Source organism: Peromyscus maniculatus, chromosome 12, assembly GCF_049852395.1.
Source record: "Peromyscus maniculatus bairdii isolate BWxNUB_F1_BW_parent chromosome 12, HU_Pman_BW_mat_3.1, whole genome shotgun sequence".
NCBI lineage: Eukaryota > Metazoa > Chordata > Mammalia > Rodentia > Cricetidae > Peromyscus > Peromyscus maniculatus.
Window position 1 is genome coordinate 13,343,565 of NC_134863.1, and position 17,689 is coordinate 13,361,253.

The 17,689-nt window shown below is 43.0% G+C and overlaps 1 protein-coding gene across 1 annotated transcript in view; it reads left to right on the forward strand.

Annotated features, from left to right (window-relative positions):
- The window catches only part of LOC143268224 (uncharacterized), a 72,581-nt gene extending 55,546 nt beyond the window's left edge, over positions 1-17,035 (forward strand). The window contains exons 17-25 of the mRNA XM_076549370.1: positions 2,601-2,635; positions 3,443-3,467; positions 6,490-6,624; positions 9,370-9,437; positions 10,790-10,814; positions 12,837-12,877; positions 13,261-13,291; positions 14,713-14,772; positions 16,691-17,035. Coding sequence (XP_076405485.1) covers positions 2,601-2,635; positions 3,443-3,467; positions 6,490-6,624; positions 9,370-9,437; positions 10,790-10,814; positions 12,837-12,877; positions 13,261-13,291; positions 14,713-14,772; positions 16,691-16,998 — 728 coding nt within the window. The 3' untranslated portion in view covers positions 16,999-17,035. The remainder of the gene's footprint in view (positions 1-2,600; positions 2,636-3,442; positions 3,468-6,489; positions 6,625-9,369; positions 9,438-10,789; positions 10,815-12,836; positions 12,878-13,260; positions 13,292-14,712; positions 14,773-16,690) is intronic.
- The last annotated feature ends 654 nt before the right edge of the window (positions 17,036-17,689 follow it).

Here is a 17,689-nt window from a genome sequence, read left to right on the forward strand (position 1 = left end):
TCCCTACAATGACCTTGTCTTGAATTTACCTGCATCTATATACTGATGGCAGCCTCGTGTTCACAGGCCCCCATTTTGCATGGAAAGGATCACCTCTGAGAAATGCCTAGCCTTTGTGCCTTCTCTAAGAGAAGTCTCATGTCTTTGGTCTTCACCTTGCCAAAAATGCACAACTTATAATCATTATTTAGGAGTTTTGGTAAGTTTAAAGGGCTTGCAGATATATATGTATATGTTTATATATATATACATATATATATCACAAAGCTGAAGTGTTATAAAGACCAGAAAACCATGTTCATAAACACATGTAGATTAGCCATTGTGCATTGTTCTTTCATAAAATATGCACCACATATGATGAATTATTGCAATTTATCTCATTATTCATACTTACCAAGATTGCATCATTTTTACCTTTGAGAGATAATGTAATGGGACATGAACATTCACTTTTAAATAGTTGTTTAAAGTTAAGTACATGGTGTACAGATGCTCAGAAGGTGATTAGACTGTGCACACATTGGTACCCTGTTTTGTTTTTAATTTTTTAAATTTTTATTTTATAATTTAATTTAATTTTACATATACCCATGGATTCCCTTGTTCTCCCCCCCTCCTGCCCTCCCCCTGCCTTCCTCCCAGCCCCCCCCCCATTCCCATCTCCTCCATGGCAAAGACTCCCCTGAGAATTGAGTTCAACTTGGTAGATTCAGTCCAGGCAGGTCCAGTCACCTCCTCCCAGGATGAGCCAAGTGTCCCTGTATAAGCCCCAGGTTCCAAACTGCCAGCATATGCACTGAGGGCAGGTCCCGGTCCCACTGCCTGGATGCCTCCCAAACAGATCAAGCTAATCAACTGTCTCACTTATCCAGAGGGCCTGATCCAGTTGGGGTCTCCTCAGGTATTGGTTCATAGTTCTTGTGTTTCCCTTCATTTGGCTATTTGTCCCTGTGCTTTTTCCAACCTTGGTCTCAACAATTCTCGCTCATACAAACCCTCCTCTTTCTTGCCAATTGGACTCCTGGAGCTCCACCCGGGGCCTGGCCGAGGATCTCTGCATCTGGTTCCCTCAGTCATTGGATGAGGTTTCTAGCATGATAGTTAGGGTGTTTGGCCATTCTATCACCAGAGTAGGTCAGTTCCGGCTGTCTCTCGACCATTGGCAGTAGTCTATTGTGGGGGTATCTTTGTGGATTTCTGTGGGCCTCTCTAGCACTTTGCTTCTTCCTATTCTCATGTGGTCTTCATTTATCATGGTCTTTTATTCCTTGTTCTCTCTCTCTGTTCTTGATCTATCTGGGATCTCCTGTTCCCCTAAGCTCTCTTTCCCTCCACCCTTGCCCTTCATTACCCCCACTCACGTCCAGGTTGTTCATGTAGATCTCGTCCATTTCTCTGTCATTGAGTGATCCCTATGTTTTTCTTGGGGTCCTGTTTTCTAGGTAGCCTCCCTGGAATTGTGAGTAGCAGTCTAGTCATCTTTGTTTTACATCTAGTATCCTCCTATAAGTGAGTACATATCATGTTTTCTTTCTGAGTCTGGGTTACCTCACTCAGCATGATTTAATCTCCAGTGCACATATAAAAAAGTTCAGACAATTCTATGCACACCCGTAACCCCAGCATATTCAGGGCCAGAGAAGGATGATTCTGGGTCCTGATGACTATTAGTCTCAGTTTAGCTTCAATGAAAAACCTTGATTGAAGGAAGGAAGACAAAAGTGAAAGACCAGGATTGTTATAATTTACATTTTTAATTCTTTGAGAATTTAATGTGACTACTGTGTTTACATCATTCTATCCCACCTTCTCCTCAATCCATCTCATCCCATGTCCCCCCTTCAAATATATGAGTTCTTCTCTGATAACTACTATACTTACATAAACAGAGGAGTTCATTTAATGTTGCTCTTATATATACCTATGTGTGCTCTTGTATGTTTAGTGCAGTTAGTTCAGGATTAGATAACTTATGAGGAGACTTACCTCTGGAGAAAATTCATCTCTCTGCAACCTCTCTGTAGCTCCTGGTCTAGGGTGCCATATCAGTAGGGGCTGTCATGATGCAGGTCCTATTTGGGGAACTGTGTTGAGATTTCATGGGCTATATCATCCCTGCCATGTCTAGAAGACACTATCTAGCAGCATATGTCCTGTCCCTCTGGTTCTTATAGTCTTTCCAATCCTCTACCAAAATGTTCCCTGAGCCTTAGGTGTGGGGGTTATCTTATGCATCTACAATTTGGGATCCCACAATTTGTCTTCTGACCTCTACATGCAAACTGAAGCATACCAGTGGTCACTCCAAAGAGAATACCTGTGAAGATTTGTATTTAATCTTCAATCTGATAGATTATTTTATGTTGCTTTAGGTCCCCCACTGTCTGGAAATACAATTCTGTTACTCATATCTCTCCAGGCCTTTTTCTGTTTTAATTTCCCTTCAAGGGAAGACAGTTCAGCAGCTGCCCAACAATCCTGTTCAGTAGGTCTAGTCACATGTACTAAGTCTATGCACTTTTAGTCACATCAAGTAAGGATGCTGCATAAGTAGGAAGCAAGACCATGAGCTGACAGTCACTTTCTGTCCCCTTTAGTGCTACCTGAAGAGACAGAAATAAAGGTGGAGAAGGTAAGTGGGCCTTTCTTTTCTCTAAGATAGAAAGGTTATTCTAGTGATCTTATGTTTCAGTGCATATCCCATTGAACAATGAAACTGAGCAGGGCATCATGGGTATTAGAGAGTTAATTTAGGAAGAGGACAAAGTGGAATTGTACCATCTTGGTCCAGACTGAATCAAATCTTCCCGTGTCAAGTGTCACAGTCTGTATGAGGGGGGCTTTTCTTCTGGAGAAAAAAGGCTCCTCTTTAGATAAATGTGTGTAATATTGACTCAGAAGTTAACAGGCATATCATCTATTAAGATGTGTGTTTTTCCTTAAGGGGCCTCTCCTATTTGTTTTCCCATCCTGTCATCTAGATGGAATTTGTGTTGTTCCCCAAAAGTCTCAATATGGTGGGAAGCTTCATGCATCCAATATTTGAATATTTAGGGTATAATACATTTAAAACATGTGCACTCGTGCAAATAATTGGAGGCCCCCTCTTAGAAGGAATTAATCTCCCAGGGCAGGTTGTTAAGTTGGTCTGCCATGCTGGGATGTAGCTTAGGGAGCCCTCAGTGAAGGCCAAACAGAAGAGGTGCTCTGCTCTCACTTTGAGTCAGCATTAGTGTGTGATGTATTAGTTTTTGTCACAAAGTACGTAGCCCTGGTTTTCTGTGACATCATCACATAATGTATGAATACAGTCTTTTTTTTAATATCTTTTTCCTATCCTGCTTTACACTATGCTGTGTCATAGGGTGAACCAAAGAGCTATGCAAAAAGACTCTGTATGACCTGAACCTCAAAGTGTTTTCTTTCCTTTCAATTACAGGTGGAGAAGAGGAAATTTAATTGTTGTATGTATTACGGAATCTCTCAAACACATTTTAGAATTGTTTAAATGCTGGCTGTCTTTTCTCTGGCACACCAATGTGATATAAGACTCCTATTGGGAGTGAAACTTGGGAATTTAAGCAGGGAAAAGGCAATGCCCTAAGTAACGAGTCTTACCAATGTGTCTACAGTCACTGCTTTCAGTTCTGATGCCTCTAGTTATTTTGGCATTTTGTGTACCAGGCAGGGTCTAAATAGATTTTTTTCCCAATACAGTTATCCCTATGACAGAGTCCACTTTCCAGTGACAAATTTGTCAATTCAAAAAGCAAGATACACATTTTACCTTTAAAAAAAAAGTGTTCAAAGCTCACCGTACAGATGTGTGATAGACTTGGTTTTGTTTTGGTTTTTTTTTTGTGCATTTCTCTGGAGAATGATAGCTCAAAGTGTATGGATAGGTCATCAGTCTTTCCAGTGGTAGAGCTCAGGAAGTACTTTTTATTTTGTCAAGGGCTCAGGGATACCTATGTGAGAGGCCCATCTTCCCAGCATCTGCCTGCAATAACCCAGCCCTAGGTAAACAGCAGACAATGATGAGCACCAAGTGGGCAGAAAGCCAGGCAGTACTCTTTAGCTGCCTGCAGACACTCATAAGTATGATAGATGGAAATTTGTAGATGTAACCAACCGTCTTATTAAATAAGAAACACAGAACCAATGTAAAAGAGAAAGCCAAGAGGTCAGAGCTCAGAGCTAAAACCTTACCCTTCCTCCTGTGGTGGTCCTACCTCTCTGAAAGAGACCTACTTCCTGTGTGTTTGTCTTGATATAGTCTTTCTGTTCTGCCTTCTCATTGGTTGTAAACCCAAACACGTGACTGCCTCGTCACTGCCTGTAAGTACAGCCCTCCAGGTCTTAAAGGCGTGTGTCTCCAATGCTGGCTGTATCCCTGAACATACAGAGACTTACCTAGCTCTGCCTACCAAGTGCTGGGATTAAAGGCATGTGCCACCACCGCCACGCTCTTTTTATGGCTCTAATAGCTCAGACCCCAGGCAACTTTATTTATTAACATACAATTAAATCACATTTCAGTACAAATAAAATACCACCATAGAAAGTCCATATGTTTGGTCAGATCAGAGCATTTGACTATAGGAGAGACTGCACTGAAAAATAGGTCGGATGTGTGTGATAACTGGATTTATGGAAGAGATGGCTCATTCCAGTAAGAACTATTGTAAAAGCTTAACAGATTAGACAACATTAACATGAGCCCAAAGAGCCACACAATTTATAGGCAATGTCCACTAAGACCTCCAGTCATCCCTTCATTCTTGAGCTGCACTGGATCATTCTTTTGGCTATCTATACATCTTTAAAGGTGAGCTCGAGTTTGTGTTCCAGTATTACTTCTATTACTGGCAGTCAGTCTCCCTGCTGCCTGCTGTGTCTGAGCACTCAGTGGAATGATATAAGCAGCAGTGAGTTACACAGGCAGAGCATGGCTGGGTATCATCATTCTGAAGATGCTGGCTGTGTTAGAGTAACCTCACAGTCAGATTTGTCAAAGAGGGTCAATGGGCAGGAATGTAAAGACCAGTTCGGTTTAGTGTGCTTCTAGCATGTGCACAATCCTGGATTTGATCCCAATGACTGTATAATATGTGCCCATTGTGGCACACTTCTGTAAACCCAATTCTTCAGAGCTAGAGTGAGGAGAACCATAAATTGAAACTCATCCTTTTATACATAGGGATTTTCAGCCTGATCTTGCATTAGAGGTATTTCTAGAAGTTTAAAATAATGGTTAGGGGATGAGCTTGACTCAATTGCCCCGTAGAGTCTGTGGGTAGAAGAGTGTGTAGAAACTGGACTTTGATGAGTCGAGCAGAGCAGGTGTGGTGCACACTTGGTGCTAATACAGACCCTGCCCTTCTAGCTACATTTATCTGGGTTGTCCATACAGTGGCTGAGGATATTTGTCATCTAGAAAGCCATGTGCATACTTACCACCCAAATGCCAGACTGCTTTCCTTACCTGGTCATGTTGAAGACATCAAGGAAGGCTTGGCCAATTGAAGGGAAGTTTCATTTTTGTCAAACCATCGTGCAATAACATGATGTAGAATGATTTGGACTCTGAGTATTTCTAAGGAATATGCTCGAATCTATAATCTCTCAGTGGGGTTCCCTGGCAGTCACAATTAGTCAGTGGGAGGGATATGACAGGTTGAAGATGCAAGAGAAGAGTCACATATTTGTACTAAGCCAGTGCCCTCCAGTGACTCCAGTTTTGAGTCAGGGATTGGAAGGTAAAGAATATCTCTCTCTCTCAGGCTGCTCCTGTCAGGGGTTTGGTCACAGTGACAGGGGTGTAACTAATGTGGTCCTAACGGTGAAAAGTCGGGAGTGCACACAGTTGTTTACTTCTCAGTCATGTAAGGCTATTAATACCGTATGTTCTCTGTGAGCTACAAGGACCACAGGTGAATAAAGAATGAAAGTCAACAACAGCCACACTTCCCATGCTGGATGCAATGGATCACTCTAAATTCAGTCACTAGCTTCTAGCTGAATTCCTCTGATATTTAACAAACATCATTGGAGTATTTCTGCTGTACATGTGCCTTTCCTTATGATTTACCATTTGTAGTTCTCTTTTAGACTAGAAAGTATCATGAGAAGTCCTTCTGAAACTTCCAGTGTTTGGAGAAAAGCATGGAAGAAAGAGGAATCGTATGAACAACAGTGTATTCATGCGATTGTCAGAAGGAAGGGCTGCCATCTGGCACCAAACCCATACAACACATTCAGTCCTGCTCCTTTTGTATTGCACCAGCCACGTAAATGCAGACAGTACCTATATTGTCTGTATACTGCTTAATCACAAAATGTGATCTTCCACAAGCAACACTCTTGACACTGATGACTAGCTGGAACAGGAAATTAGACCATATTTACAAACACACAGCCATGATTAGTTTTCTGGTTTTCTGCCGTAAACTAACATAACTCTCCCTGTTGTGACTACATTTTCAGTTACTTCATTCTTTAGAAGATTTTGTAGGAAAAAAATTATCATCCCTCAAGTTACGGAGGAACCTCCAGCTACTCCAGTTGCTGTTCCAGGCAGTGGTAGCGCATCTGATGAAATAATACAAACCCAAGAGGAAGGTACTGTACATATTGAGGCTTTGCTTCCATTATATGTAGTAGTCAGTTATCCTCTGTGCCATAGGTAAAACTGAACAGATTTACCAGAACTTTCACTATCTGAAATATATCAGTGTATCTATCTCATCCCTAGAAATACAACCATAGAATTTTAAGAGGTATTTAAAAAATTAAATAAAAATAAAAGTCACTTTGGCTCTCGCTGAATACTATGAACTAGAGGAAAGCTGGGGCACATGTATAAGTTGATGTAGCTTCACCTGATATGGGCAGAAACAGGTGAGTAACCCTATCTGCTACTTAATCTGTGGGAGCCCGTTCTGGGGTTCCTCGTGGCTTTACCCAGCAGGTCCGAATAGAGGATGATCAGGACCACGGGCCTGAGTGCAGGTGTCTGAGATGGTCTGCACTTGGCTGTGCTGGGGGAGGAGGTCTTTTGCTCCACCCCTTGGCGTCTCTATAAAAACCCTGGGCAAGAGACAGTCGGGGCCCGTTGAAATAGGTTCCAGGCCCTCTCGAGGCTATCCTTTATTTTCTATCTGTTTATCTCCGCAAGATTCTCCGCTATAAATCCTTCTATCTAATATTTCCTGCTGATCGCACTCAAGAAAACTCTAGCAAGCTGTGGGGGTGGTGGGTAAACGCCCCACATTAATCCACATGTGGGTGACACAGATGGATTAGATCTGAAGAGTCCCCAAAGTACAAGTGAAATTTGAAATATGTAACAGCCTTCTTGGCCAGGTTCAATGGGAAAGGGTCCCAGTAGTGGCCATGTCACACCCTGTGCTTGGGAGTGCGAGAGAGCAGGAAAGAGATCTGTAAGTACGAGGAAAATGGGAGGTTCCTGTGCTTTTCCTCTTTCGGAAGCAAATGATCCATTTTATAATTCCATAAAATATATACAACCTATCAAAGAATCACAACCATGTCCTCTGAAAAAGACAGATGACCTTTACCTCAGCCATCTTTCCAGGCTGTCAAATGTTTACATGGCAAGCCATGGCATCTGGCATAATTCCCTGTTTGGAGCAATCCCAATTATACATTTTTGTTTGACTATTTGTGTGTCTATTTAATCTTATGATCTTCCATTTAGCCTTTTCAAACATCCTCCGTGCTGTCCCTCCTTTGTTCTGTTCTGCCATCCCTTTCCCCACTCAGACCTCCCTCCCTTTACTCCCCCTTTTCCCTTCATGTCACCTGTGCTCCCCCATGACCCCCTTACTATCTTCCTTCCTCCTTACCAATTAATGTTCCCTTTCTAGTCTCCTGAACTCTATAGGTTCTCCAAGTTAGTATCTAAATCTTAAATTTCACACTACAATCAGATGAATATTATGATAATGTCCTTTTAAAGCTACCAACTAGAAACTTTGAGTTTTAGTAGCACATTACTACATATTTCATGTTTTCAAAAATACCTTATGGTTTTTGTTGTTAATCAGACATTGCTATAAAATGGTTTTACTACCTTGAAGTTGATTATTGCTCCTGTGTGTTTTAAATCTTCAGTTTCTTTAGTGACTTTGTGAATGAATTGTTTACAATGATTATTCTCTTCCTCGTGTGTTTCTGGGGGTTTTCTGTAATAGTGAATTAGTGATTGGAGTGAGTTTTAACTGCATACAACCAGCAAGTATCCTGTCTTTGTCATGGGATTCTACTGGTCTGTGGGGGAGAGCTTCAATACACTGGAGGGTACAGAATTCTTAGTTTAACCTTCCTATGTGAACAGAACTTCAGTGTCAATGGGAAAAGAAATAAAGCCTCATGTCTTGATTGTTCAGAACCGTGTGTGTGTGTGTGTGTGTGTGTGTGTGTGTGTGTGTGTGTGTGTGTACATTGTCCTCCATTTGTGTGAATCTTAGATTAACCAAAAGAATGTAGGAAGTGTGTAAATTATCTCCATGATACTCGTTTTATTGTGATTTCATTTTATGGAATGTTTGCCCCAGAATATACCTATTACCACAGGAAACCACTGGAAAAATATGGTCTGCCAATGCTTTTAGCAGATGACTTGGGAAAGTGCTTTCTACTCCAAAGAGAAAAATTACATTGCTCTATTAGCCTACTCTAAAAATAGTATCTATTCCAGAGAAAAGCTGTGCTGCTCCAACACAACAGCATTTAAGGTTTTCCTTTCCCTGGGATGTGACTGCCCCTTTATGGTTCATGCACTGAACTAGGGAGTGGAGCATGGTGCCACTAGAGGTTAAAATGCTAATTCAGTGGTTCATTGAATTAGCTTCTGGATTGCTGTGAGCCTTGTTTTGTTTCCAGCATTCTGAGGTACCCAGATGTGCTGCAGAGGGGACACGTTATCATGGTCTTTATTTTCTCGTGTTCACCAATACCACTCCATAAACCATATTCCTTTTGGTACCCTGGAAAGTGTGTACTAGATGGCAACTTAGCATAAATTAAAACTCACATTGTTTCTTAGTTTTAGAAGACCATCCGTCTGGTCTTCAAGTGATTGATAGGAGTAATGGGAAGCTTGTACCCTTGGAAGACTTTTATTGTCTTCTGTTCCCATCAGCACACTGCAAGTGTTCCATTTTCCATTTTTTCCCTGCTTCTCGTTGACTCAGTGCTTTCAATGAGGATGCTCCAGCAGCCCCTCGGTCTAGCCTCGAGAGCATAGCCATACATATAAGCCTGTTGTGTAAGCTAAGCACTGTTCTCTAAGGAAGCCATGGCCCACAGCACCAGTGATGAACAGTCACTCTCTCTTCCTAGATACTAAAGATGCCCCTGATATTAAACAGTTATTTTCTAAAGAGGAAGAAATCGACCATTCTACTGAGGTAAGGTGGACTTTCTATGACTGAAATAGAAATGTTGCTGTCTGACTTTCCTATTTTATTTGAGTTTGCCTATTAAAATATGACAGTATGTATATATACTATGCTGTGTTTTCTGGAATAGTAGAATAGTTCCTTGCCGATGGACACCTTATGAGAAAGAGCATTTGTGAATGGCACAGTCAGGGTACAGAATATATGCTATCACCTGTCCCTCTGGAAAACAATGCTTCTTCTTTAGATTATTTTGTGGTTGGTGACTGAAGGAGGGTTAGAGATACATCATTCTGAAAAATATCATAGGTTTGTCACAGATATATCTTTGTTTTGCCAGCCATTAATGTTGGCAGTGAAATAAAGGCTACACAACTGTCTCACCATGCAGAGGACCTAGTCCAGTCCCATGTAGGCACCACAGCCATTGATCCAACTTTCATGAATTCCCTCTTGTTTGTTTGGTTGTCCCTGCGTGTTTCCACATCATGATCCTGATGCACTTGCTCATAGAATCCTCTTCTCTCTCTTTGACTGGACTCCTGGAGCTCGGTCTAGTGATTGGCTGTGGATCTCTGCATCTGCTTCCATTAGTTGGAGAAAAGTTCTGTGATGACAGGGTATTCACCGGTCTGATCTCTGGGGCAAGCCAGTTCAGTTCAGGCACCCTCTCTACTATTGCTAGTAGTCCAGGCTGGGGTCATCCTTGGGGATGCCTGGGAACTTCCCTAGCACCTGGTTTTTCTCTATCCCCACGATGTCTCTCTCTATCATGGTATCTCTTTCATTGCTTTCCCCCTCCCTGTTCCAGTTCAACCATCCCATTCCCTTATGTTCTCATCCCCTATCCCCTAACCTCCATTGCCCACTCCTCATACCCAGTTTACTCATGGAGATCTCATTTGTTTCCCCTTCCCAGGGCAGTTCATGTGTCCCTCTTTGGGTCTTCCCTGTTAGTTAGCTTCTCTGGGGTTGTGGGTTGTTGCCTGATTACTCTTTGCTTTATATCTAGTATCCACTTATGAGTGTGTACATAACAAGTTACCATCTCTGGTGCATGAGCAGGCTTTGTGGAGCCCACTACCTATGACGGGATACCTCGTGCAGCCTTGAGGCAGGGGGGAAGGACTTGGACTTGCCTCTACTGAATGTGCCTCCACATGGGAGGACTTGCCTTCTTGTGGGAGGAAGTGAGGGGTGGATTGGGAGGGGAGGCTGGGGGCATGGAAGGAGGGAAGAAGAGGATCTTTGATTGGTGTGTAAAATGAATGAAAAAAATCTTAATTAAAAAAAAGAGAAAGACATGTGCCTGTATGCCCCATGATGTTACCCTCAAAATGTCTTTGTTTCTATAATTTCAGGGAGCCTGGGAAGAAGACCAAAGCGGTAAGTATTGTTTAACTCCTTGGTGAGGAAGAATGTAAATGTTAAGATAGGTAGGGTGTCCCTTACTGTCTTCTCTTTGAAAGGCCACCCAACTTGCTGTTTCTGGAGAGAGCAAAACAGTCAACACGACTTTTTAAGGGTGTTCTAGATGCCCTTGACAGCCAGGTTTCTGCATAGATTTCCATGAGGCTGTGTGCATAAAGAATATTAGGGTTTCAGGTGCTTCAATGTCTTGTTTCCCTGCATGGGTAATGGTCTATGGAGGACATAGTTTATGCTCCCATTCATACTTTAAATGAACTTTATACTTTATTAGTTCATCTAGTCTTCATGACATTTGTGCTTGGGGATTGTTATAACCCCTGCTTCAGAACAAAAATGAAGAATCTCTGATCAAAGTCAAAAGCAGAAAGTTAAAACATGAATCCATCTGGGCAATCCATTGCTCTTGCTTCCGTGGTTGAGCCTTAAATTCATTTAAGAAAATTTTGAGAGCATTGTCAGCAGGGCTGAGGGTTTACCATGTGGTTCAGAGATGCTGCCTGTCCATGACAAATTGCCTCCATGTCATGTTAACTGCATATTAAACTAGACCACATCCACAGATGCTTGAAGTCACTTGTGTGAAAAATCCAAAGACTCCCTGCTGTGTCCGGTCATTTCACACAGACCTTTGGAGTTTAAAGCAATCATGTAGGACAAGGCGACTTACTTCTGTAGATTTTGGACTCATGTCTTAGAAGCTGTCCCAAAACAAAACAAACACACACACACACAAAAAAAAAAACAACTGAAATATTATAGTACACTTTCTAATAGCACTATGAGCAATAAGATTTTCCAACCCAGCTTGTCAGTAACCAAAGCAGATCAGTTGAGCAGCCTGTGCAGTTCTGAGAAACACCTGTTGGTGACACATAGCAAGTGTTAACAATCACACATACTGTGCTTTGAAACTTTTTGTTTTTTGAAATTAAATTATATCATTTTCCTCTTTCCTCCCTCTGACCATCCCCATGCGTCACCCCCTTTCTTCCTCGAATTTATGACCTCTGGCCTCCTTCCCTCCAACTGTAGATTGTAGTTACATGTGTGTGTGTGTGTGTGTGTGTGAGAGAGAGAGAGAGAGAGAGAGAGAGAGAGAGAGTGCATTTGTGAGTGTGTGTGAGTGTGTGTGTGTGTGTGTGTGTGTGATATATTCCTAAATATATAGATATAATCCACTCTTTCCATACAATGTTATCTGTATTATGAGATTTCAGAGCTGACCAGTTGTTGTTGGAAAACCAACTGGGCTGTTCCCAGGGGAAGAGGATTTTTTTCTCCCACTCTCCACAGTTTTGGTTGCAGCACTAATGTTCTAGATGGAAGGTTCAGGCCAGGCCCCCCACAGTCACCTGATCTCTGCATTTTTATTTGTTGTAGTTTTCTGTTATGATTTCATTCTGTTGCAAAGAGAAATTGTTCTGTTGGATGGTAAAAGCTACACTGACCTGCAAGTATAGGATAAATATTTAGAATACAGTTAGAAATTATGCAGCTTTAGTGTTATTATTTTTATTTTGAGACAGGGACACATTTATCACAGGCTGCCTCTATCTTGCTCTATGGTTGAAGCTGAGGCCTGGTCCTCCTTCCACTACCTCCTGAATGCTGGGATTATAAGGGTTGGGGATTTAGCTCAGTGGTAGAGCACTTGCCTAGCAAGTACAAGGCCCCAGGTTCGGTCCTCAGCTCCAAAAAAAAAAAAAAAAAAAAAAGCAATAAGTATATGCCACAAAGTGTGAACCAGCTAGATTTATTTTATATTGTTTAAAGTGGCTTTAATTGAGGAACAAGGAACCTAGGTCTCATATTGATCTGTTTTATTTTTTCTTTTCTGGAACATCCTTCTACACTGGAGGATGGCCCAGCAGCAGCCCAAGCTATCTCCATACACACGTGTGCACATTGAAAATATTCCCTGAGTGTTTTATAATCATTAGTTGCCAACATCCTCACAGTTACTCTGTTTTCTCCTAGATTTATCTGGTGCTATTAGTGTACCAGAATCCAGACAAATGGTAAGCATACCTTTGTGTGTCTTCTGTAGAAATACAGCTCTATTTGGGTTCCATGTGTGTTACTTTTTGAAAGACAGTTTCCTTTGTGGAGTTCAGGGTCTCCAGCTCTCTGGTATCGTTGACATCACCATATTCATTAAAATTGAAACATAGAAGGAGTTCCCTCAGAAACTCCTTTCCCTGTTCTAGTAAGGATTTGCTTGCAATGTTAGTGGACTTGGGAGGTACAGTGCCAGGAAGGAAGGCTCTTTCCGTCTCTACTGGTGTCATATGCAGCACCAGTAGAGCTCTATTTCCACCGGTCTCTAAGTCATCCAGAGAAAACCAGACCATTGTGAAGGATACAGTATAGCCCAATCTTAACAATGCTTTCTTTTTCATAGTTGCAGATCACATCTGTTGTGTTTGGAAATCGTAAGTATCTGAAATCTCTCTCTTGTTCAGGAAATACCTTAGTGTTTCATTCCTAAGAAGCCTGAATCAGGATTCCTGTTGGAAAGGAGAGTTGAAAGTTAAATGATTAAATGGTTCTGCCATAGAGGCTCTGTGGAAAATCCCAAGAAGAACCTGGGTCAACTTTGTGTGAGCTGGTGTGGCTTTACCTGGTACACTATGTCCTGATGTTCTTGCAGATATAGCCCAAGTGGGGGACACAGATGTTGAAGAGCATCAGAATATCAGTAGTAAAGAAAGCTTTCCTAGTAAGTAACAGCATGCCCTGTTGGAGTTGATAGGAGAGGATCCAGGAAACAGTAAGGTTGTACCTTCTGCTTGGCAGGCTAAGGCAGTATGAAAGGTATCAGTGAGATGTAAATTTGCCTGGAGATTTAAATACTACTCCATCCAGGCATAATGGTAAAGAGAGGTAGAAGCAAACATACCAAACCCCACTGTCAATGGGAGTTGGTATGATTAAGAGCATTATCTGTTCTACCAGAGGACCAGATTTGAGCTCCAGCACCCATAGAGCTGCTCACAACTATCTGTAACTCAGTTCCAGGGTATCTCATGCCCTCTTCTGATCTTGCCTGGCATTGTATGCATGTGATATACAAGCATTCATATGCAGGCAATGCAGATGAAACAAACTTAGAAATAAAAGTATGGTCTTCACCGGAACACCCATCCTTCCTGCCTCTGTCCCCGACAACGCTCCTAGCCATCAGTTGTAATCAGTAGCGTTCCTCGGAAATTGTGTGTATTCTGATGTAGTCTGGAAATATGTGTATATCTGGTGCTCACTTTTGATTGGTGAGTTGTGATAGAAGAAACTGTCAGTGGCTCACAACTGTCGGTAGTCAATGACATGAACCTGAGTACAAAGGTCTTGTAGTGTGGGCCCAATAATGCAGAAGTGAATCCTCTTCTGGCTGGTCCTGCAGGACTTATAACAGTACCTCCATGTTTCCATTCAGTCTTCTTTTTCCTTAAAATCTTGAAGTGCCTACTTCTATTTATTCATTTGTTTGTTTATTTATTTATTTATTATATATACAGTGTTTTACCTGCATGTATGCCTGTGTGCTAGAAGAGGGCACCAGATCTCATTATAGATGATTGCGAGCCACCATGTGGTTATTTGGAATTGAACTCAGGACCTCTAGAAGAGCAGCCAGTGCTCTTAACCTCTGAGCCACCTCTCCAGCCCCCATTCAGTCTTTATATAAAAGACAATCTTATGGGTGGGTGGCAGAGTGAGTATACTGGCCTCACTGAAGCACCTTCCATAACCTAAGATGTCAAGGAACCAGTGGGAAGCTGAGGCTGATCTGGTGTGAGCTGATGTGGCTGTATCTTCTGTAGGCAGAATGAGCCACTCTGTTGCTTTCTTCCAGGTGATGCTCCTGAACTGCAACTCAGGGAGTTGGGAAAGGAGTCAAGTCCTATAGCTCCAGGTAGGTAACAACATTGCATTCTGGGTCTACTCTGTCATGTGGACATGGTGTCAGTGGGGACAGGGACAGAAGGAAGCCTGTGTGTGAGCTCATTTCCAGCCTGTGCTCCTCACACTAGACTGACCTGTAGGGCAAATGAGTCAAAGGACACATTGACACCTATCTTGGAGCTTCTGACCTAGTACTTGAGCATGGATCTGGGACTCTGTGGTCCAGATAAGGCCTCCTTTCCAGATATTACTAGTTCATCATGGATGTACAAAATCCCAGGAATTAAAGTGCATGGCCACTTGTATTTTATCTCTTGAGTCCTCTCTGACTTATCCTCTGTGTGTCTGAACCTCAGTTTCCTGCCATCTCATCAGATCACCTTGCCATATCTTCCAGTGTGTTCTGTCCTCTAAGCTGTCTGAAACTGATACGGCTTCATGCTTAGTATAGTTCTCACCTGTCTCCACGGGTCTAGAGTATGAATCAAAGGAGATTATATTCCCCAAAGGTCTTTTATGGAACCCCTGCAGTAAGGTGAGGGTCTTTCTTCATTGCAAAGTATGTCTGCCTGCCCTCTACCCTTCTACTTCTGATGGATTGATTCTGCTTGTGTAAACTCAGGGACGACTCTTTCTAATCAATGTGTCCACAGCGATGAAGGAGCCCACTTCACCGGCCACATCATTTGACCACTCTTCTGTCCCTTACCTAGAGCCTTCTCCACCCTCCTCCCTATTTCCTGAGTGGAATGGCGGCTCTGCACGTTATGCCCAGTAATCCATGAAAGTGTGTCCCTGCTGCCTTGTTCTTGATTCTGCATACCGAGTTGACTGGCCCACCTGATCGGACCTAACCTAATCCATCCTGGATCCCTGGATTCATTCCTGTTTTATGCATAAGTGTACCAAGTTGTCTTCCCCTTCCCTTGAAATGTGGCCTCACCTGAGTCCTTTACAGAGTTTATGGGAGAGCCAAAATCCCAATAGGAAGTGTATACAATGGGACATTGCTTAGGGACATGCCCAGCTAGACACAATTGAGTCTTACCAGGTCATCTGGTCACACCATTACTTGTGGAAAAGAGGTGAAGTGCTGTTCTTGCCTAGCTGGGGAAAGCAGGGAGCTGAACAGAGTGGGAACAGGGATGCTAAGCACAACACAGTTAGCAAGCAAAGCTTTGTTTCTGAAGTGAAAGGAGACCCAAGGGGAACATCCAAAAGTTACAAACAACAGAACAGCAGCCAATAGAAAATTGTCCCCAACAATGTTGGTAGCATGGATGGTGGCACATGTGGGAGCAGTCACTCACCTAGGATGGCCAACCTGGTCCCTGCAAGAAATACCCAGCAGTGTCCCAGAGCTTTGTTGTGGGGTATTGTGTTCCCCAAAATATTGTGTACCCTAATAAACTTATCTGGGGTCAGAGAACAGAAAAGCCACTAGATACTTAGGATAGGCAGTGGTAGCACACGCCTTTAATCCTAGCATTCCAGAGGCAGAAATCCATGTGTTCAAGAATATAGCCAGGCATAGTGACTCATGCCTTTAATCCCAGAAAGCAAGCCTCTAATCCCAGGGAGTGATGGTAGAAAGCAGAAAGGTATATAAGGCATGAGGACCAGAAACTAGCAGTGTTTGGCTGGTTAAGCATTTGGCAGGGTAAGCTTTTAGGTTTTGAACAGCACAGTTCAGCTAAGAGTCATTGGGATATGAGGACACAGAGGCTTCCAGTCTGAGGAAACAAGATCAGCTGAGAAGTTGGCCAGGTGAGGTTAGCTGTGGCCTGTTATGTATCTCTGATCTTCCAGCTTCACCCCAATACCTGGCTCACAGGTTTGATTTTATTAATAAGACCAGTTAAGATTCATGCTACACTTTGTGCCATGACTCCTTCCCTATTTTGAACTTATTCCTACTCTATCCCTAGAAATAAATGTACTATACCAAGCCCCACCTAAATCTTCAAATGAAGATACGAATGAGGAGGAGGAGGAGGAGGAGGAAGAGGTGGTGGTGGAGGAGCCGGTGGAGGAGTTCCCAGTGGAGGAGGAGGCGGCAACAGATGAGGAGGCGGAAACAGAGGAGGAGGAGGAGGCGGCGGCGCCTAAGGCGGAAGCAGGGGAGGCAGAGGAAGAAGAGGAGGAGGAGGTGGTAGAGTTGGAGGCAGCAGGGGAAGAGGCAGAGGAGGAGAAAGAAGAGGAGGAGGAGGGGGAGGAGGGGGGGATGAAAAGCTAGTACCAATAAAAATATAATGCCTATAATCGTATATAAATGTGTTTTTTGTTTTTATTTCTATGTCTCTGAGCATGCCCACTGGAGTCACCCCTCCAGGGTGTTGTGATAGACAGTTGTAACCCATCCTGTGGAGCTACTTAGTTCTCCGTAAGAGTAGCAAGCACACTTGGCTGCTGAGCCATCTTTCTAGTACCCAGATCTCTTACCTTGAAGGCACATTTGATATTTTGATAGTATCTATCCACAGATACAGATGGGCTTAAAAGCACTCCCCCAGAATACTTCTAACACCTAAGACAGGAGGTGTGGATGTCTCCAAGAGGAGTATATCATCCCTGAACATCCCCTTGTAGTATACTCGGGTCCTGGAGGCCAACATAGGCAAAGTTCCTCCAGAGACACCTCAGAACCTCACTGGGTAGCTGGGGAGCCTAAGATAGCAAATTTCAATGGTGCTCCTTCAGAGGCTAGGCTTGTTCCCTGGGGTGCCCTCCAGATCTCCAGTCCTTAGATAAAAGTGACAAGGGCCCTCCCCCTGCCACATGACTGAGGGGACCTGCTTCGGTGGCTTCAGGCTTTGAATATGGCCCACCAGACCAAAGCCCTTCCTTGAAGGGTCCCGTGTACCCTCAACAGGTCCTAGACACTGTGGGATTGGGTGCCCACTGAGAGGTCATCCTCACTGGGTGAG